Source organism: Sorex araneus, chromosome 3 (genome assembly GCF_027595985.1).
Source record: "Sorex araneus isolate mSorAra2 chromosome 3, mSorAra2.pri, whole genome shotgun sequence".
NCBI classification, from domain to species: domain Eukaryota; kingdom Metazoa; phylum Chordata; class Mammalia; order Eulipotyphla; family Soricidae; genus Sorex; species Sorex araneus.
This window is the reverse complement of record NC_073304.1, coordinates 170,620,491-170,638,893: the sequence shown is the minus strand read 5'-3', so window position 1 is coordinate 170,638,893 and position 18,403 is coordinate 170,620,491. Positions and strand designations below refer to the sequence as shown.

General features: G+C 47.5%; 1 protein-coding gene across 5 annotated transcripts in view; it reads right to left on the bottom strand.

The window, feature by feature from the left end:
• KMT2A (lysine methyltransferase 2A) overlaps positions 1-18,403 on the bottom strand; it is a 79,536-nt gene that overhangs the window by 27,329 nt on the left and 33,804 nt on the right. For 4 of the 5 annotated variants that reach the window (XM_055133244.1, XM_055133240.1, XM_055133243.1 and 1 more), the window contains 11 exons: positions 14,417-17,070; positions 12,302-12,479; positions 11,309-11,543; positions 9,994-10,058; positions 8,659-9,042; positions 8,333-8,406; positions 6,240-6,371; positions 5,558-5,671; positions 2,005-2,151; positions 1,458-1,553; positions 1,154-1,274 (listed from right to left, as the gene is read on the bottom strand). In XM_055133244.1, coding sequence (XP_054989219.1) covers positions 1,154-1,274; positions 1,458-1,553; positions 2,005-2,151; positions 5,558-5,671; positions 6,240-6,371; positions 8,333-8,406; positions 8,659-9,042; positions 9,994-10,058; positions 11,309-11,543; positions 12,302-12,479; positions 14,417-17,070 — 4,200 coding nt within the window. The remainder of the gene's footprint in view (positions 1-1,153; positions 1,275-1,457; positions 1,554-2,004; positions 2,152-5,557; positions 5,672-6,239; positions 6,372-8,332; positions 8,407-8,658; positions 9,043-9,993; positions 10,059-11,308; positions 11,544-12,301; positions 12,480-14,416; positions 17,071-18,403) is intronic. The other variant, XM_055133241.1, reaches the window with a different exon arrangement.

The window sequence follows — 18,403 nt, the reverse complement described above, 5'->3', positions numbered from 1 at the left end:
TGACCCACCCATCAACTTGCTCTAACATGCAAACCTCCATGTTCTTATGGAATTGCTGCCAAATGCTAGACCCATCCACAGAATGTTGTCGCCTGTGGATTCGGAACTCTCAGTCTTAGCCACTAAGTCCCCACAAGACCTCAGACAAAGGCCAGTAGCACACAAGGCAAGTGCTTTAATCCCCAGCTGTCTCCCAGAGCCCTAGGTTTGCAGTTTTTAAAAAGGGTTAAGATAGAGGAAAAATGTCTAATTGATACTTTAACTTACTCTTGGTGCTTTTACTTTATAGCATCATGTAACGTTCTTAAATTCAGCACTGTATACAACCTTCATTGATTTGATCTCTGTACCTTGCTGTGTTTTTTTACTTCATAGTCTTAACATTGAGACTTATTATTTTGTTTTCATGCCACACTCAGCGGTGCTCAGGGGTTTCACCTGGCTCTGAGCTCATATGAGGTGCCAGGGATCAAACCCAGGTCCCTACCTGCTGGACCACTGATCTGGGCCCAAGACTTATTTTTGAAAGCTCCAACACTGAACTTCATATCTTTATTATCTCAGTCAGTAAAAAGTTTAATGCATTAGCAACAAATTTTCTTTAGAATAACTATCAAAGTAAAAGAGCTTATCTAAGTAGCAGCAACAATCACTCCTGAAAGAATCTAATACAGATGTACCTCAAGGGGGAAATACTGGTTTAGAGCATTTCTTCATAACTTAAAAAGTCACTAATTGTTCCCTTATAAAGTGGAAAAAAAACCCACAACATTTGTATTGCTATAATTACTTGTGTAAAGCATAAAAAGGGAGGGAAGAAGAAAGGAGGGGAGGAGGGAGAGAGATAAGGAGGGAAGGAGGGAAAGGAGAGAGGGAGGGAGAGGGGGAGGGAAAGAAGGGAAGGAAGGAGGGTGGCAGGAATGGGTGGATGGAAGGAAGGGGAGGGAAGAAGGGAGGGAGGAAAGGAAGGAAGAAAGGAAGGAAGGAAGGAAAGAAGAAAGGAACTGTCCAGGGACCTTATGAACTTAATGGCATTCCTGAATGGCATCCCTGACATGGTGTGTCACTTTTTATCTTCCTCTACTGGAACATCCAGTTCACCCCGCAAACCCCAAGTATCCTCTTTAAAGTTGGAGAAAAAGGTGCTGAGTACCTTTTGCAAAGAGTTTGGCACAATCGTGGCACAGGGAGAAGTCATGAGACCACTGTGCATCCCAGCCTTTGCCTGGTGTTGTGGCCCCACAGCTCTTGCAGCGAACACACTTGGTACAGATCTGGGAGAAAGGAAAGGAGACTCGTGAGGAATCCTCTGCTCAAGCATCTCTCTTCCACATCGCTTTCTAGAGCACTTCTCTACCCAGGCGGCTTTTTCTCATAACTGAGGCAAAAGCTATCCACCGAGTCCTCCAGGATATCCTGTGACAAGCATGTTGAAAACAGCAGAAAATGTGTCTCACCCAAACTTTCTTTTTCTTGGTGGGTTTGGTGGGGTAATTTGGTCCCAGGCACTCAGGGTGATAGCTGTTTCGGCACTTATTACACTCCAGCAGCTGCTGTAAAAGAGAAAATGAAAAGACAAATAAACCTAGCTTGCTGGCTAAAGAGAGATGTGGGCAAAGAGGCAAACCTCCCCCTATCTCCACAAAATGCCCAGGGCTGAGGGGCGAGTTTCCAGTCATCTTCAGGTTAGACACGCCTACCGCTCAAACAGCTTAGATTTCCTCATGGATTATTTATTCTCAGGTAAACCCGGGGATTTACTTCCTGACTCAGGTACTCCGTGACGAACAGTCATGTAATACAGACCTGATTTCTTTCCTAAATGGCTATTTAATCCAAGTTTCCCGCTACACTCCCCAAATGAAGACAGAAAAACAAACAATGCCCACTCAATTAAGTCCAAACAGACTGTCACCTGAGAAAGAAGAATCTGAAAACCTAAAGGAAGCGGTGAGGGTGTATGGAGAGAGAAATGCTGAGAGGTTCTGGGACTCCGGTGTGTACCTTTGTAGCCTGATGCTGCCTTCCACAAACGTGACAGAACTTGCAGCGGCGACAACACCAATTCTCCAGCTGGTCCTCCAGGGGGCGCTCGTTCTCCTCCAAACAGAACTTGTGGAAGGGCTCGCAACAGACTTGGCAATACACAAACTAGGGGAAGAGGGGAACACACGTGTCCGGGAAGGCAGACACCGCAACCCAGCCCACTTACACACTCTGTGTTTGGGCATCCATATATACCCCTGAAGCAACGACCACGTTAAAAGAGGAAACTCCCACAACACGCAGGCGACTCCCCCAGAACTAAAGATAACGGTAGGATATACAAGGCAGCTGGATACGCCAAGATTGAACTCAATATGCTAAGTGTCCTAAGAGAGGTCAGAACAAAGCCAGGAGACTGTAAAGTAATGTAGGGGGGGGGCAACAGGAAGGGTTTCTAAAGTTTCCTAATCCTAAAAAGACTCACCGCTTGGTCTGGTTGGGGAGAGGGCGGCTACCTTTTTAATCACCAACTTCGTAATTGTTATTTTCATATTGACAGAAAACTTTCACGAATTTGATTGAAGGTGACCCTGAGTTTTATTCAGCCGTAAAAGAATTACTGAGGGCCAGGAAAATTGTTCAACGGGCTGGAGTCCATGCCTAGGGCCCCGCGTCGGGTTCCAGCTCGGCATGGTTCCCTGAACATAAAGCCACAGTGAGCCCCTAGGCACCACCATTATTGTCCCCGAACCAAAAATAAATATAGACCATAGTAATATACCAATAATACTCTCCGAAGTTTATTAAGTATACTGTGGTTATATAAGAGCAGATCCTTGGCATTAGGAAATATATATTACTTATCTGCAACTTGCTCTAGATATATTACTTATCTGCAACTTGCTCTAGTTGCAGATAAGTAATATATAAGTTTAAATATATATATAAGTTTTAGGGAGAAAAAAAGGTGTTTCTAAGCCAGCGTGAAAGAGAGTCCAGGGTCCCTCCCCTAGACATTGCCAGGAGCCAGGTACTGGACCTAAACAAGTGGAGTCTGGCCCAGAACAAGCCCTCTCCTAAATACGGTGTCGCTATATAGAATGTACACATTTTACTTCTTATTATGTAAAATATATGCACACAAAGAAAGAATAACAGATAAACATTTAGGGAATTTCAGTGCAGGGCATACAGAAAAATCTCTGTGGCATGCGTAATTTTTCTGTATGTACAAAATCAGGTCAACATAAAAAGTTTCTGAAAACTCCAATAAGTGGAGGAAAATTAATCAAGCACAAGCCCTGTGTGAGGAGTGGGTGCGATGCAGGTGTTAGTCTGCAGGACCACTGTGTACAACTCCACGTGAATTAAATGACACCCTTTATGTCATGGAACGAAAAGTACTCTATATCGGAAATTGAACAACTGTTGTTACAGAAGTGATTCCCATGGAGAGTTTGGACAGATGCAAAGTTTTAGATGATAAAGGGAAATGGACACAGTGGACCCCCGGCACTGTGTGCAGATTACTCGTCTCGAAAGCAACCCTGGCCCTCAGAACGAGACACTGCTTATCCAGGCACTAGGAAACAGCTGCTTACAGAGCACCGGGCGTTCGAGTCTAGCCCAGCTAGTGGATAGCTTGATGTTAAACAAGTAGGACTGACTCTTAGCTAGGGGGTCTTATGAGAGCTGAACATCCTAATGACAATCCTGCTCTGAATTTTCTGTCTGGTTTCAACGGTCTGTTGTGATCGGCGCTCAGAGGTACTCAGGACTGTAGAAATGAGGCAGCACTGCACACAATTTAGAACTGTGCTGCACTCTCTTGTCCCTACTGTAAAAGGAGCACAGACTGCAAAAGTCTCACAGAAAGAAAGAAAAATAAGGAGAAAACAGACATAAAATCCAATTTAAATACGCTTTTAAAATGTTGGTGGAAATCCTTCCGGAATTTTTCTTCATACATAATTTTGGTTTTAGCCATACCTGGCGGAGCTCAGGAGACCCTAAGGAGTGCCACGTCATTTGTGTGCAAGGCAAGCGCCATGCCCACTGTACTATCTCTCTGGCCCCCTTCATACATATTTTTAGTTTTCTAAGCAAAAATCAGACCATGCCAGTTTTTTGTGTTGGGGCCACATCTGGCAGTTTGGGGGCCACTCCCAGCTGTGCTCAGAGATCAGCCCCAGTGGTACGCAGGGGACCATATGGGACCTTGACTGAACCCAGGCTGCCCACAAGTAAGGAAAGTGCTCAGCCCTTTGTGCTCTCCCGGGCTCTTCCCAGTGGTCCTCCAACTGCTTTCTGAACCCAACAGTAGGCCACAGACATCTTTCCAAGGAAACAATACACCTTAGGGTTTGCCTGTAATGATTTTATTTAACCTTAGCGTCACCCCTTGTTGACAGACTTTTGGGTTATTTTTAGAATTTTATGTAAAACAATATTGGTGGGCCCGGGAAAGAGGTCAAAGTCTGCACGCAGAAGCCCGGGGCTGGGCCCTCAGCACTGCACAGTCGGGCCCTAGAGCAGAGCCGGGAGGACCCCCAAGCTTGAGCCAGGAGCAGCCCACAGGGTGTGGCCCCAAAGGCCAAGCATGTGTGAGGCCTCGAGTTGGAGCCCCAACTCCAGATGGTTCCTCAAAATACTTCCTACTTGGGAGACTACAAAAAATACTAAATTATGCATTCAGTAAGGCTTATTGTAGAAAAATATGCATTATACGTACAAACATAGCTGATTTATCTAATTATATCCTTAATATGGGTACCTGGAATATGACTGCTTTATATATATACAATTTCCAAAATTGAACCTTCAGAAAGAAAGGTTCTTACTAGTTTCTATATCTACCAATAAAAAAAAACCATTCAAGTAAGATCCTTTTGGCTGAATTTTAATTTCTATTTTGGGGATCACTGGAAAACTAGCTTTTTGCAGGACGGGGGCAGAGAAGAGTACACCTGGCAGTGCTCAGGGCTTAGTCCTGGCTCTGCACTCAGGGATCACTCATAGAGGTGCTTGAGGGACTTTATGGGGAGCCAGGGATCGAACCCATGTCAGCGAGGTGCAAGGCAAGTGCCCTACCCACTGCACAATAAGGGGCTGGAGTGATAGCACAGTGGGTAGGGCATTTGCCTTGCATAAGGCCAACCCAGGTTAGATTCCCAGCATCCCATATGGTCCCACAAGCACCGCCAAGAGTAATTCCTGAGTGCAGAGCTAGGAGTAACCCAAGTATCTCCAGGTGTGACACAAAAAGGAAAAAAAAAAAGAATGAAGCTGAAAAAAAAAATGAATGAAGCTAAAAAAATAAAGAAATTAGATCATTAATCTGTTCACACTTAATAACCTTGCTACTTTAATAAGATGCAGGTTCCTTCCTGTAAAGCTTTAAAAACAACAAACAAACCAGAAAACCAAAACTTCACAAGTCTATCTTTAACTTCAGCTTTAAACAGGAGCCTGTTTAAAGCTACACACCAACAAAACAGAAAATAAAATTCTTCCCTCCATCACAGCAAAGATCGACTGTTGTGTCCTCCAGGCGGCCATGGGGGTGACTTACCTCCACATGCCCGCTACTGGCACAGAGGAAGCAAACCACCCTGGGTGTTATAGGAACAGAGGTCAGGATTCCTAAGCCTCCCATCTCCCACACGTTCTCTGCTTCACAATCCTCCTGTGGGAAGCAAGAAAGATCGTTTAGGAACATTAAACAATTGACCCACCTTTACCTTAAAAATACGGGGGAAAGTATGAAACTCAGTAACGCCAGGACATCGAGAATGTTCATGCCAAGAAGCACCGAAGTGCTTTCAACAATTTACTCCCAGACACAAACTCTTACATGCTCACCTATTACCTTCCCTCCTACCAACGCTACCATAACGACAGAGGGGCTGAATCTCCCTTAGTGCGGTGAGGATTCAACATGCACCACGGCCTGCTGGCTGCTCTGTGAATGGCGCACGGGCTCAGTCTGTCCTCATCCATGGAGGGTGAGGTTGGGAGGGTTTCGATGCTTTGTCTTCATCAAGTTCCTAGGTATTCCCCTCCCCCCTGCACTGCCCCCGACCCCAGGACTGACCCCAGAGCTCACACATGCCTGAACCCACCTCGCAGTAGTTCTTGTTCATTCCCCCACACTTGGCGATGAATTTCCTCTTCTAACACCTTGGGGTAACATCCTTCTCTTGACTTACAGCCCATGACACTCAACAGACTACATGGTCACTAGATACTTTTACCTTAAAGTCCACTCTGATCCTATGGACTCCATCTGCTGGGATTTTTTGCTTAGAACTATTGCCATTGGAGAGAGTACTGAGGATGTTCAAAGTACCTGCATTCTCCTGCTTACTGATCGGAGATGGTTTTTCCTATGAAGATAGAAGAGAGATAAAGAACAGAGACCACACCTGACTTGCCTACACTTTTGCAACAGGTGATAATGCAAATGAGAAATCGTACCAACAGGTCTCAAGAACAGGCCAGGGAAAGGCGTGCTCAGTGGCCGAGCACTTGCCATGCATGCACGTGCGAAGCCCTAGTTCAGGCCCAGGTATCATTATACAAGACACCGGGAAAACAACATTTTTCCCCTATATAAACGTCTTAGGAGAACAATATTTTAGGAAGATTCTTCCCATTGATGTATTCAAAAATCTGCATTACATCCCTAGAAAAAGAACGCTGAGATTTCTCCCACTGAGCCTTTTTGCTGTGGTGCTAGCTGAGGGTTTTCACTACAATAAATCAAATGCTGGGATGGGAGCAGGTCACTCTGCCATTCTTCTAGATCTCTGACTACATCTAAACCTAAATCAAATTTTAAAAAAAGTTTTGCCGGGGCCGGAGCAATATAACAGTGGGTAGGGTATTTACCTTGCACACGGCCGAGCTGGGTTCCATTCCCAGCATCCCTAAGGTTCCCCCAGCACCGCCAGGAGTAACCCCTGAGCACCACTGGGTATGACCCAGAAAGAAAAAAAAAGTTCTGTCTTCTTTTGTTTTGGAGGAGGCACCAGGTATAGCAGTGCTGGTGGAAGAAGGCAGCCCCCAGGAGCTCCCCCTGCAAGGCATGAGTTCCAGCCTCTGAGCCACGCCCAGGCCCAGAAACCACTGCATCATCTCTTCCTTTCCCTTCTCTGATTCGATGTGCTGCGGAGTCAAACCAGGGCCTCACACGTGCAAGGCAAGTGATCCATTCATTCCGTTAAACTGGCCGAATGCACAGTTGTTTACCCAGCCTGAGTGAGGTTGACAACAATTTTCTTAGCTCTGCAATCATCACTGAGTTCAAATTCACCAACGCAACCATTTCTACTATGCACTGGCATTGGCTTCTCCTCTCAGCACTGCTGATGTTCTTCAGAGCATCAGCCAGGACATTCATAGGCGCTAGTATGGTGACACGGAGAGATGGTAGAAAGAGTCAGAAGAGTCTTAAACAGGGGCAAGAGAGTGATTGTACAGTGGGTAGGTGCTTGCCTTGCACGTGGCCGACCCGGGTACAATCCCCGACATCTCATATGGTCCCCAAGCACAGCCAGGAGTGATTCCTGACTGCAGAGCCAGGAGTAACCCCTGAGCATCAGTGGGTGCTACCCAAAAAGCAAAACAAAGAAACGAAAACCCAAAAAATGTCTTAAGCACATTTTCTCTTTCTACATAATAGACACGAATAGAGGGAGTCAGGTGTATGGCTACAGGGGTAAAGAATCTGCCTTGCCTTTGCGAGGGCCTGAATTCCACCCCTGGCACCACAAGCCTATCAGCGCCAGCATCCCAGATGCAGCCCTGGGGGCCTCCCAGCACCAACTGAAGTCCTGCACACCACCAGAGTGGTCCCACACAATCAATATAAAGAAACAGTGGACACAGTGATTGCTGTTGACAAACACTGCTAAAAGATGCTAGGGTAGAAAACAGTATGGGAGCGGCCTGAAGTATACGTACTGATATGTAAGGCAGTAAGAGCAGAAAGCCTGGGGCACAGACAAAGAGAGAAACAGGATAAAGGTCCAAAGCCTGAAATCTGTTCATTTTTTGGTGGGTGGCCACAAAATGCTGGCAGTATTTGGGGCTGCAGCCAGCTATGGGCTAGAGGCTGCTCCTGGCAGTGCTCAGGGGACCATGTGTTGGTGGGATCACACCGAGTCTTCTGCATGCAGAGCGTGCACCCTAGCCCTGTACGCCATCTCCCCTGCCCCTGAAGTTGGCTGATTTTAAGATAATCCCACTACATTCACTCAATCACAGAAATGTCAGGGAAATAGCACTATATCCTGACAGAATCCAACATTCCTGAGATATCGCAGAGAAACGCATCTTTCCTCACCTTTTCTTTTGGTTTTTGTTTCACAGGGATACTTGGGCGTGGAGCCACTTTTTTCTGTTTGCTTTGTTCCGGACCTATCGAATTTCAAACAAGTTGCAGTTAGATGCCACTGAATTTTAAGTTCAGACCAAGTAGTAATGATTATTTTAAGACTGATGGATTGTGAAGGAAAAAGAAAACCCTACATTCTAGGTATTGACCAAGAAACTGGGATCCTATCTCCAACTGAATTGAAAGCTTTGTTCCTATTTCTCTGTCATTTGATCGACAGCCTGATTTTCTTGAACCAGAGGCTTCTGCTGCGTGTCTGCCTGCCTCCTGCTCACCTGGGTCGGGGGGTGGCGGCTGCTTTTTCTTGGGCTCGCTGGGAGCTGGCTTGGGAGTGTCCTTCCTGGGCGTCGTGGTGCTGGCCGGCTGTGCAGGGGGCGCGGGCGCAGGCTGCGACACCTGTTTGCTGGACTTCCTGGAAGCGGGAGTGGTCACCTGTTTGGGCTCCGGCGGCGGGGCCGGGGCACTGCTTTCCTCGACCTTCTCCTCGGCTGCCTTGCGTGGAGGAGGGTCGCTATTGCTGCTTTTCTTTGGGGCAGGGTCCTCCCTGGCCGCTGGGGGAGGTTTCGGACTAGGCTCCACCGCGGTCTTCACAGCACTGCTGCTCTCTTTGCTCTCTTTCTTTTCACTGGTCTTGGACTTTTTCTCTTTCTTTTTCACAGCTAGGGAAAAGGAGAAATTCATTTATCAGCATGACTTCTTTTTTCCTTCTTTCTTCGTTTTTTTTTTTTTTGAGTGGGGGTGTCGGGCAGGGGATTTGGGGCCACAGCTCGGGGTGCTCAGGGGACCACATGGGATGCTGGGGATCAGACCTGGGTGGGCCACATGTAAGATGAGTGCCCTACCCCACTATGCTATCTCTCCGGCCCCTTCCTTTGTATCTTTTGTTTTGCAGTGCTGGGGATCAAACATAGGGTGTCACCTATGCAAGGCAAGCTACCATCGAGCTGCATCCCTGGCGTGGAAATTTTTCATTTAAAATAGTACCAAAAAGTAAAAAAGAAGCATAGAAAGGCTGGAGAAAGAGTACAGGGAGTTAATGCACTTGCCTTGCATGTTACTGACCCCAGCACTCCTTAAGACGCCCCCGGCACCATGCAGAATCATTCCTGAGCAGAATCAGGAACAGCTACTGAGCACTGCCAGATGTGGCCCAATAACCACCCCACCCACATTGCAGCCCGCCAGCAGGGGAAAAAAAAGAACCCAGAAAGTAAGAGTAGGTCAGGGGGCACAGGTATACTTTCAATTTTTTTTTTTTAATTTTAAAGGGGCCAGAAAGATAGTACAGATATCTTGCATGTGTGTTATTGGGTCACATCCAGCAATGCTCACAGGCGAGTACAGGATTGAAACTGGATCCCTAAGTCTTCTGTGATAAAAGAGAAGCATTTAAGGACCAAAGAATAGTACAGTGGGTAGGGTGCTTGCCTTGCACGTGGCTGACCCAGGTTCGATCTCCGGCATCCCACATGGTTCCCAAGCCCGCCAGGAGTGATCCCTGAGTGCAGAGCCAGGAGTAAGCCCTAAGCGTCACCAGGTGTGGCCCAAAAACCAAACCAAAACCCAAAACTCCCAGACGCCTCCTGGGGTGAATCCCTCTGCAATACTACCTTTTGCTTGCTTCTGAAGGTAGGCTTTGGAAGGCATCCATTGTAGATTCTGACATTTCCTCATCCTAGGAAAAAAGGAAGCACCATAAACAAACTATATTTAGAAACAAAGCAGCCAAAACCAGGGCTGATTTTTTTACATGTAAGAATCAGTGAAGTCTTACTCAGATTAATTTTGGCAACTGAAAAACTATGGGCTCATTACTCCAATTTGAATCTGATCCTCCGGGTCCTCTGATGGGCAATTTAACCTATCTTTGGATCTAAGCAAACACAAAGTTGTTTTTTGATTTGTTTTGTTTTAAGTACAACTCAAATTTCTCATAACCAGTACTGATCAGAACAGACCAAATGATCCATTGATATTCTTGTAGTTAACTATTCATACGGTAATCTGAATTCAAAATAAACTAAAATTATTCAGCAAAGTCCCCCGCTGGCCGCTACAATGTTATAGGTCTATCCCAGGCTCTCACGGATATCTCACCTCTCAACTTAACAAAATTCAAACTTAATTTACAAAAAAGAAATTGAGCTAAATCTAATTCAACCCCGAAATTCAGCGCGATTTTATCTCCCTCTCAAATACCTTCTGATCTGTGAATCATCTCACTTAGCTGCGCTAATGGAACTGAGACAAGCTTTAGGTCTTGCACTGTCTCCACTCAACTCTTTCCCCGGAAGTAAACAGAGCAGGAGTTCGCTCAATTCTACAGAAGTCAGTTTTTATGTAACTTATTCCTTCTGCAAATATCCGAGATCTCTTTGTATGCTGGGTTAAATATGAGATGCTCAGTCACTAAAACAGTCTTTGTGGAACTCTTGATCCATGCTGGACATAATCTCTGAGCATGGAAGGTACACCTATCAACTGATAGTGAAAGGTGAGAAAAGGTCATCAGGACGCCATGAGCCTGAAAATATTCCGAGACAGACAGAGAGCAGCAAAGAGACACAGACCTCAACTCTGCTGACTGAAAGCAATCCCGGGTGACTCTGCTTCCACTGGTCAGTGTTTACAGAGAAGCAGATGTGGTGACCACTAGGCCCACAGGGCTATCGAAACAGACCAGAATGAAACTCTAATCTAGTGCCTCGGTCACACTAACCCCATTTCCAGGCCCAACAGGGACGGCTGCCATGGTTCACAGAGCTGAGGTGGAACCTCTCACCTCTTTGCCCTATCCAGGCTGTGCCCGCAGCAGCCCCCAAACCCAGCCAACTTCCCCAAATGCAACCTTGCCACCAGGCTGGCACCTTGGCGCCACCAGGCAAGGCTCACATGCACACGGCCCCGGTGACGACGCCCACTCACTTGCAGCACTGCTTCTTTATGTTGCGGCCACCAAACTTGGGCTTGTCTAAGCAGTTCGTACAGACACCACAGTCCTCAGGCACCTGGCAGCCAGGACACTGGCCACACCGCCTGGAACGCCGCCCCTTCTTCACGGGAGGTTCCTGAGGTGCCTTGTTTCTGGTGACGGGTTTAATTGGTTTGATTGGGGGAGCAAGAGGTTCGGCATCCTCTGAGCCAGCAACTGATGACTTGTCTGTTAAAGAAATGTGTCGTTAGTTCTCTGGGGAGAGCTACCCCCCTTCCTGGGAGCAGAGGAGACACTCAAAATCCGTTTACTTATTATGCATGTTCAAACCTCCAAAATTAAAGCATACCTTCTTAAACACATCCATACCCAGATTAATGACTCAGAGCCCATTTCAGATATAACCATTTGGATGGTTTAGGCGCTAGTAACCTGCAGTTTGATGACGGTTTCAAACACTTGAAAACAAAAGACAGTCTAAGGTCCTATAAGTAACAGCATGTTCCCAACAGACCCCTGTGCTGTTGGCCTTACTGAGCCGCGCCCCTGCCTTGAGGACCATAGCGGCCACCCTGGGAACTCAACCAGGCCACAAGGCAAGGCTGCCCTCTCCTGAATCGGGCTCCACCAACGCCAGTGCCCAGGGAATCAGGCCCAGGCAGTGACAGAGTGTGGCAGGGCCCCGGGGAGACACAGGACGACGTGGCCTTTTGCTCCCTGTGCTGGGCCAAACTCCTGTCTGGAAGACACGGCCCACTCTCCCTCTGCCTTGTGCCCGCTCTCCCCATCAGCCCCAGCCACCCCCACCATCTTCCCTCGGGACCTTCCCCGATAAAACCCTCCACACACTCAAATCTTGTCGTGCCATCTGTTTTCTGGAGGACCCAGAGTCATACACAAAGCTCCGAGACTGTCCGGCCCCCGCAGCACCCCCAACGAGCAAACCGAATGGGAGCGGAGACTTCTGGGCAGCTCTCGTGACCTACCATCATTCCCCATGGAAGACAGAATCTTCTCTCGCTCTTCCCAGGGTAAGGCACTCAGGGTGGGCATGTCGTCAGGGAACACGGCTCGTTTCCGGCCAAGGGCCACAGCAGCTCTTCTGCAGACATGTTTGATCCGGGGTCCTCGCACAGAGGTCTCTGATGAATCACTTTCTTGACCCTGAGTATGAGGCGAGCCCCAAACAGACAGCAAGCATGCAGATTGAAAAGCTAACTGAGTGAGGCCAAGGTAACAGCTCATTAACTGTTCACAAGCTAGACTCAACACATAGAACTCTATTCCCAGCTGCTGAAGTAATCCAAAGGAGCCAATGGCTATGGTACCCTAAAATTGGCGCCCAAAAGATGACTTCTAATAAAAACAAAAACAAAACAGGAACGGAGCTAGAGAGAGGGTGCAAAGGGCGATGGCACAAGCTTTGCATGCAGAAGACCCAGGATAGCTCCTCAGCATTGCATGGGCCCCCAGTACTGCTGTGAGCATCCCCCAACACCAAGATGAGGGTTGCTCCTTAGCACCCCAGCTATGGTCCAAAAAAACAAAAATCACCTAAGCTTCTATTTCCAATGATAATACTTTAAAATTTTTCCCTCAAGATGCAAGCTCTAGATACCTTTTCTCAGCGAATTCAGTCTAAACAGGAATCATCTAACTACAGAGTAGTTCCTATACTTCCCTAAGCCAGAGAATAGGTGAAGGAAATAATCTATAGCTAGAAATAGAATGAAACTCCAAACAAAAATGCCTTATATTTTAGAGAGCCACTGTAACTCTCTCTCACTAGGAGATAACCAAAACCATGCCACATGGTATCAGAACTGTGTCCATCATGCTAGAACATCCCTGGCAGCATTACACTGCCAGGTGAAACACTAAAAACTTAGCTTTAGGGCGAGAGAGACAGTATATCGGATAAGGCACTTGTCTTGAACGTGAGTTCAAGCTGAGTTCTATCTTGGCACCACCTGTGGTCCCCTGAGCACTGCCAGGAATGATCCCTGAACCCAGAACCTGGAGGAAACCTGAACACAGAGGGTACAGCCCAACAACACCCCCCAACACACATACACACACACACACACACAGTAAATAAAAACTTAGGTTTGTAGGCCAAGAGATAGCTCAGTGGCACATGCTCTGCACTCAGGAAGTTTGGGTGTGATCCTGGTACCTCAGGGTCCCCTAGGTGCCGCCAGGACTGACCTCCGAGCACAGAGCCACGAGTAGTTCCCAGCACCACTATATGTGGCCCCCAAACAAAAAGAAGTTAGGTAAGCACCTTGACCAAACAAGATGCTATTATAAATATGCATCTACTATGACCATTTTAAAAAGCAGCCTGACGATCAGAAGTTTTCTCTGAAAAAGGGCAGTGTCTAGATCAATCTGTTACAAAGCATTGGTCTTGGACCAGAGTGCTAGCATAGTGGGGAGGGCGCTTGTCTGGCACGCACCAACCCGGGTTCAATCCCCGGTACCTCATATGGTCCCCAAGCCAGGCAGGAATGATCCCTCAGCAGAGCCAGGAGTAAGCTCTGAGCACCACAAGGTGTGGCCCCCCAACAAAATACACACACACACACACACACACACACACAAAAGCATTGTTCTTTGTGAAAACATTTGCCATGATCTTAAACGAAGTGAATTCTACATCTTCATCTCTCACCTGCATTTTCAAATAATTACTCTCCATTGCTCTCCTTCCTCCACGAAGGGAGAGAATGCACTGTGTCATAAAAAGCCCCTCCGTTTTATACAGCTATGTGGGACATAATCTGACTACAAAAATTGGTCCCAGCTGCTGATACCTCAAACCTTATTAGGCACAGGCACCTCAGCAAGTCCTGGGCGTGCCAGTCTGGCCCGTCCTAAAGCCCTGGATACAGCCATAGTTTCCAATGTGCCCCATGGACTCCCCTGCTTGGAATGGCCCCACTCCCCACGCCAGAAACTTGCCACACCTTACAGGACCACTGTTGTTGGCACCACGGCCACTCCACAGTCTGACTCCTGCAACCCAGAGTCCAGGACGTGGCTAACATCACTGGGAGGGCTGGACACACGGATTTTTCAAAGACAAATCGAATAAGTACCTGTGCTTTGGGCTGGTCAGTCTGTTTAAGACTCTTGCTCTTCTCAATTTTGCAGAGCTGGGCTTTGGCCTTTTTTAGGAGGCTGGCAACCCTCTTGTCAGTCATTGGAAGCTTGTCTGCCTGAGCCAACATGGAGCCTATGGAGGAAGTGGAATGTTTAACAGTGCTAGATGAAGGAGTGGAAAGGCTGAGGGCTTTCTCCTTCTCCAGGGATGGGGCAGTTGGGCCGAGGTCCAGGTTGTTTTTGTCCAGATTTCCTCTCCCTTTCTTTATAAGAATTTTGGTTTTGACAGCTGTCGTATCCCCAAGAGTCACCGAAGCAATATCAGTCCCAGAATCAAGTGATGAAGACTTCTTCCGCCCGCTTGCTTTTTTGGCAGAAGACGAAGTGGCCACATCTTCCCCCACGACCTTCTCTTTGGAAACCCGACCCACAGAATACAAAGCAGAGCTACTCTGAATCTCGGATCCCTTTTTCCTTTTCTCTTTCCTCGACTCCCGCTTATTCTCCTTCTCTCTCTCCCGGTCTCGCTCTCTACTCTTGTCCTTCTCCACGCCCTTGTCCGCATCCCGGTCTTTGGACAGCTCCTCGGGGGCCTTGTCTTTATTCCTCCCTCTTTCAGTCTGAGAGCCTGGGGTAAACCAAGGGAAGAGAGGCGATGGGCCGCTGGCCGAAAAGGGCTCTGCTGGAGCGCTGGTGGGCTTCCTGGCTCTCTGGCTTTTCTCTGTCGATTCCCCGGACTGACTCAGGGAATGAGAAGGAAAAGTAAAAGTTGGGTTTAAGGCACTAGTGGCAAGAGGACTAACAGAAATGCTTAAGGAGGAAGAGACGGAAGATGGCGGGGTGAGAGGCGAGAGCTCAGAAGTGCTAAGCCTTCCACTTCGCGTCCTCATGGAGTGAGAAGGAGACCTCGGTTCGGATCGGATGGGGCTAAACACTTTCCTTTTCCTTTTCCGGTTAGACACTCCTGATGAAGATGCTCCAGCAGAAGTTCGATTACCAGGCAAGGTGACAGACTCAAAGATTCTGGAGTGAGCCTCACTGGGCGTAAACCTCGGGGCTCTCAGGAGAGGGCTCCGTTTGTGCATATCAAACCGTGTCCCGGAGTGGAGTGGCGAGAACAAGCGGGCGGAAGCAGCAGTCCCCGACGGAGAAAAGCCCGGCGCGAAGCCCACATCCTCGGGCGTGAGCGGAGGGGGGCGGAAGTTATCAAATATTGGTTTGCGAATAAGACCTTCTTTGGCATACTTGGCTGAGGAAAAGTACTGTGGCTCTGACCTAGAATGCTTTAAGGAAGTCCACTTAAATGTCGGTTCTCGCAAAATAGATTTTCGCTTCCCTGGCAAGGGCGCCGCAGAAGCAGGCAAAAACGGTGATGCTAAAGGGATGGTCGGAGGCATGAGCCACGGGGTGTGGTCCGAGAGGCTGGAGGCCGGCTGCAGCGGCGGCGGCGGGGTGAGCAGGGGGGGCGGGGGCGAGGACGAAGTCGGCTGCGGGGGGGCACTGGGCAGCGTGGACAGCTTCTTCGTCGTTCTCGAGCCGAAACTTCGCTCCGACACCGAGTACCTTCGGCTTCTCCTATCGCTCCCCTCGGTCTCGGGGGACTGGGCAATCGGCAGTGGCGGGTGGACTTCGGGGGTCTCGCTCCGCTCTTCAGGCAGTCCCTGGATCTCCTCTGAGGCCTGAGAGTCTATGGAGGTGTCCACGCTGGGGCTGCTGGACCGGGAGGAGTCTGAGGACATTTGGGACGAGTGCTGGGAAGTGGCACTGGACTTCTCGGAAGAGCCACAGGACGTGGTGCTGAATCTGCTATTGGGCGTGGACTCGAGCCGGGCGATTTTGATGGGCGGGTCGTAATCCTCGTCCTCGATGAAGCGCCGCGGGGTCTTGATGATGCGCGAGGAGATGGCGCTGACCACGGGCATGATGAACTGCCGGATGTTCTTGACCTGCGTCTTCACCTTTCTGCCCTGCAGCTGCGCGGCTTCCTTCTCGATCTTCTTCTGGGCCCCCTTCTTGGCCCTCTGCAGGAGCTGCTTGGCGATGGTGGCATCTGTCCTTTTGGAAGAAGGAATGATCCTGACCGGCTTGATCCTGCGCGGGCTCTGCCTGACCACGGTCTTCTCCTCCCTGGGCAGCGGCGGGCTGCCCTCCTTGTCCCTGCGGACCTTCTGGGCCTTTTCGAGCTCCGAGTTCAGGAGCAGACCTGGCGGGGTCTTGATCCTTTCCGTCGACGGCGGCCGGCCTCGCCGGCGGACAATCTGGACCCCCTTCCTTCCTATTTGAAGCTTCCCTGTCTTAAACTTAGACTTGAGAGGAGACAGTTTACCTGCTCTTAGTTTTTTAATCTTTGTGGCCTGCTGAAAGGTAGCGGAGGGTGTCCGTTTGATTTTTTTCAGGCTTTCTTCCTTGCTTCCCTTGGGTAACTCTGAAATGTCCTTGCCGTGTGTGATTTTGATTTTGACGCCAGGGAAGGTGGGCGGTCTTCCTCTCTTCTTTTCTAGACTTTTGGAATCTTTCTTCTTGATTTTCTCTCCTGATTTGGTCTCTGATTTACTGAGAGGGGGAAACACGGACGGGTCTGAGAGGAGGGCTGAACTTCGGTCAGAGCCACTTCTGGGTCTCCCGCGAGGTTTTCGAGGACTAGTTTTAACTGTGTATAGAAATTAAACAATGAAGAGCATATATTTAGCTTTGCAGTCAGGCAGTAACTAAGCTGAATATAATTCAGCACTAGCCATTTCGTACTGAACTCTATTTGGAGCTAATGAGTCCATAAAACATCTTAATTGTGCTTAGAATCTTTTCAACAAAATCTTGCCACAAAGAAATCAAGTAAATTACACTCTACCTAAAAGAACATTGAGTTCTTTTTTTTTTTGATAGAAGAAAATAAGAGGTTTTCAACTGAGCAATTAAAAAGCAAAACTGATTTTCCTATAACTTCAGTTGTTTTCTTAATTTAAAAAAAAAGTAAGAAAAAATCTGTATTACTTCTTGAACTTTCCTCGTCACAAAAGTGAACATTTGAGCACATGTTCATAGTATATTAACCCATCTTTATGAGACAGATTTTGGTTTCAGTAAATCTGAACAAAGTTTTTTTTTTCAATCAATAACAAACCAATTTTGACAGGAATAGGTTGTGGGCAGCTCAACTTCTTCTATTTTCAGTTTTGCCAAAATAAACTAAAGAAGTTTTATTGCGTAGAAACATTGCATTCATGAGACTCGAGAGTAAAATCACTGACATCTTGGTATGTGCACTACTCAGTGAAGTGACATGTGTCCACAAATTTGTCCCCTATAACCAAGAGGTTCCTAGACCAGTCAGCTCCAGGTTACTTTTAATGTCAATAGTACATTGACAATTTACTAAATCAGATTTCTTCTGTTCCAAATAAAAGAACATTCTAACCAATAGATCAGGCTAATTTGTACGTATTAGGAAATTTAAGAAAATAAGATTGTTTTCTAAAATCCTTTATACAACCTGTTTTTCTAAATATATTGAGGATTGTCTTGGGACTGGGGTGATAGTACAGCAGGTAGGCTATTTACCTTGCACGAGGCCAACCTGGGCCTTGATCCCTGGTACCCTATATAGTCCCGCAAGTTCCACCGGAAGTGATCCCTGAGTTCAGAGCCAGGAGTAAGCTCTGAGCATCAGTAAGTCCTGAGTGCCCCCCAAAACAAACAAATAAACAAAAAAGAGCGTCTAATTTATCACATCATCTCTTCCTCATAACTTAGAATGTTTTATGTTCTTCTGAGGCTGAAATTCCCTCTACTAGGCACCAAACAGATTAACGTCATAAAGATGAACATTTTAGATATTGGAACCAACTTTCTAATAGAACAAAAATAAACAAAGGTCTTATTACTCAGCTTTCTAAATATAATACTGTCTTCACCAATTAACTTGAGATTTCCCTTACTAGATAAGGATTCACAAACCCATTCTCAACAAATAATTACAACAGGAT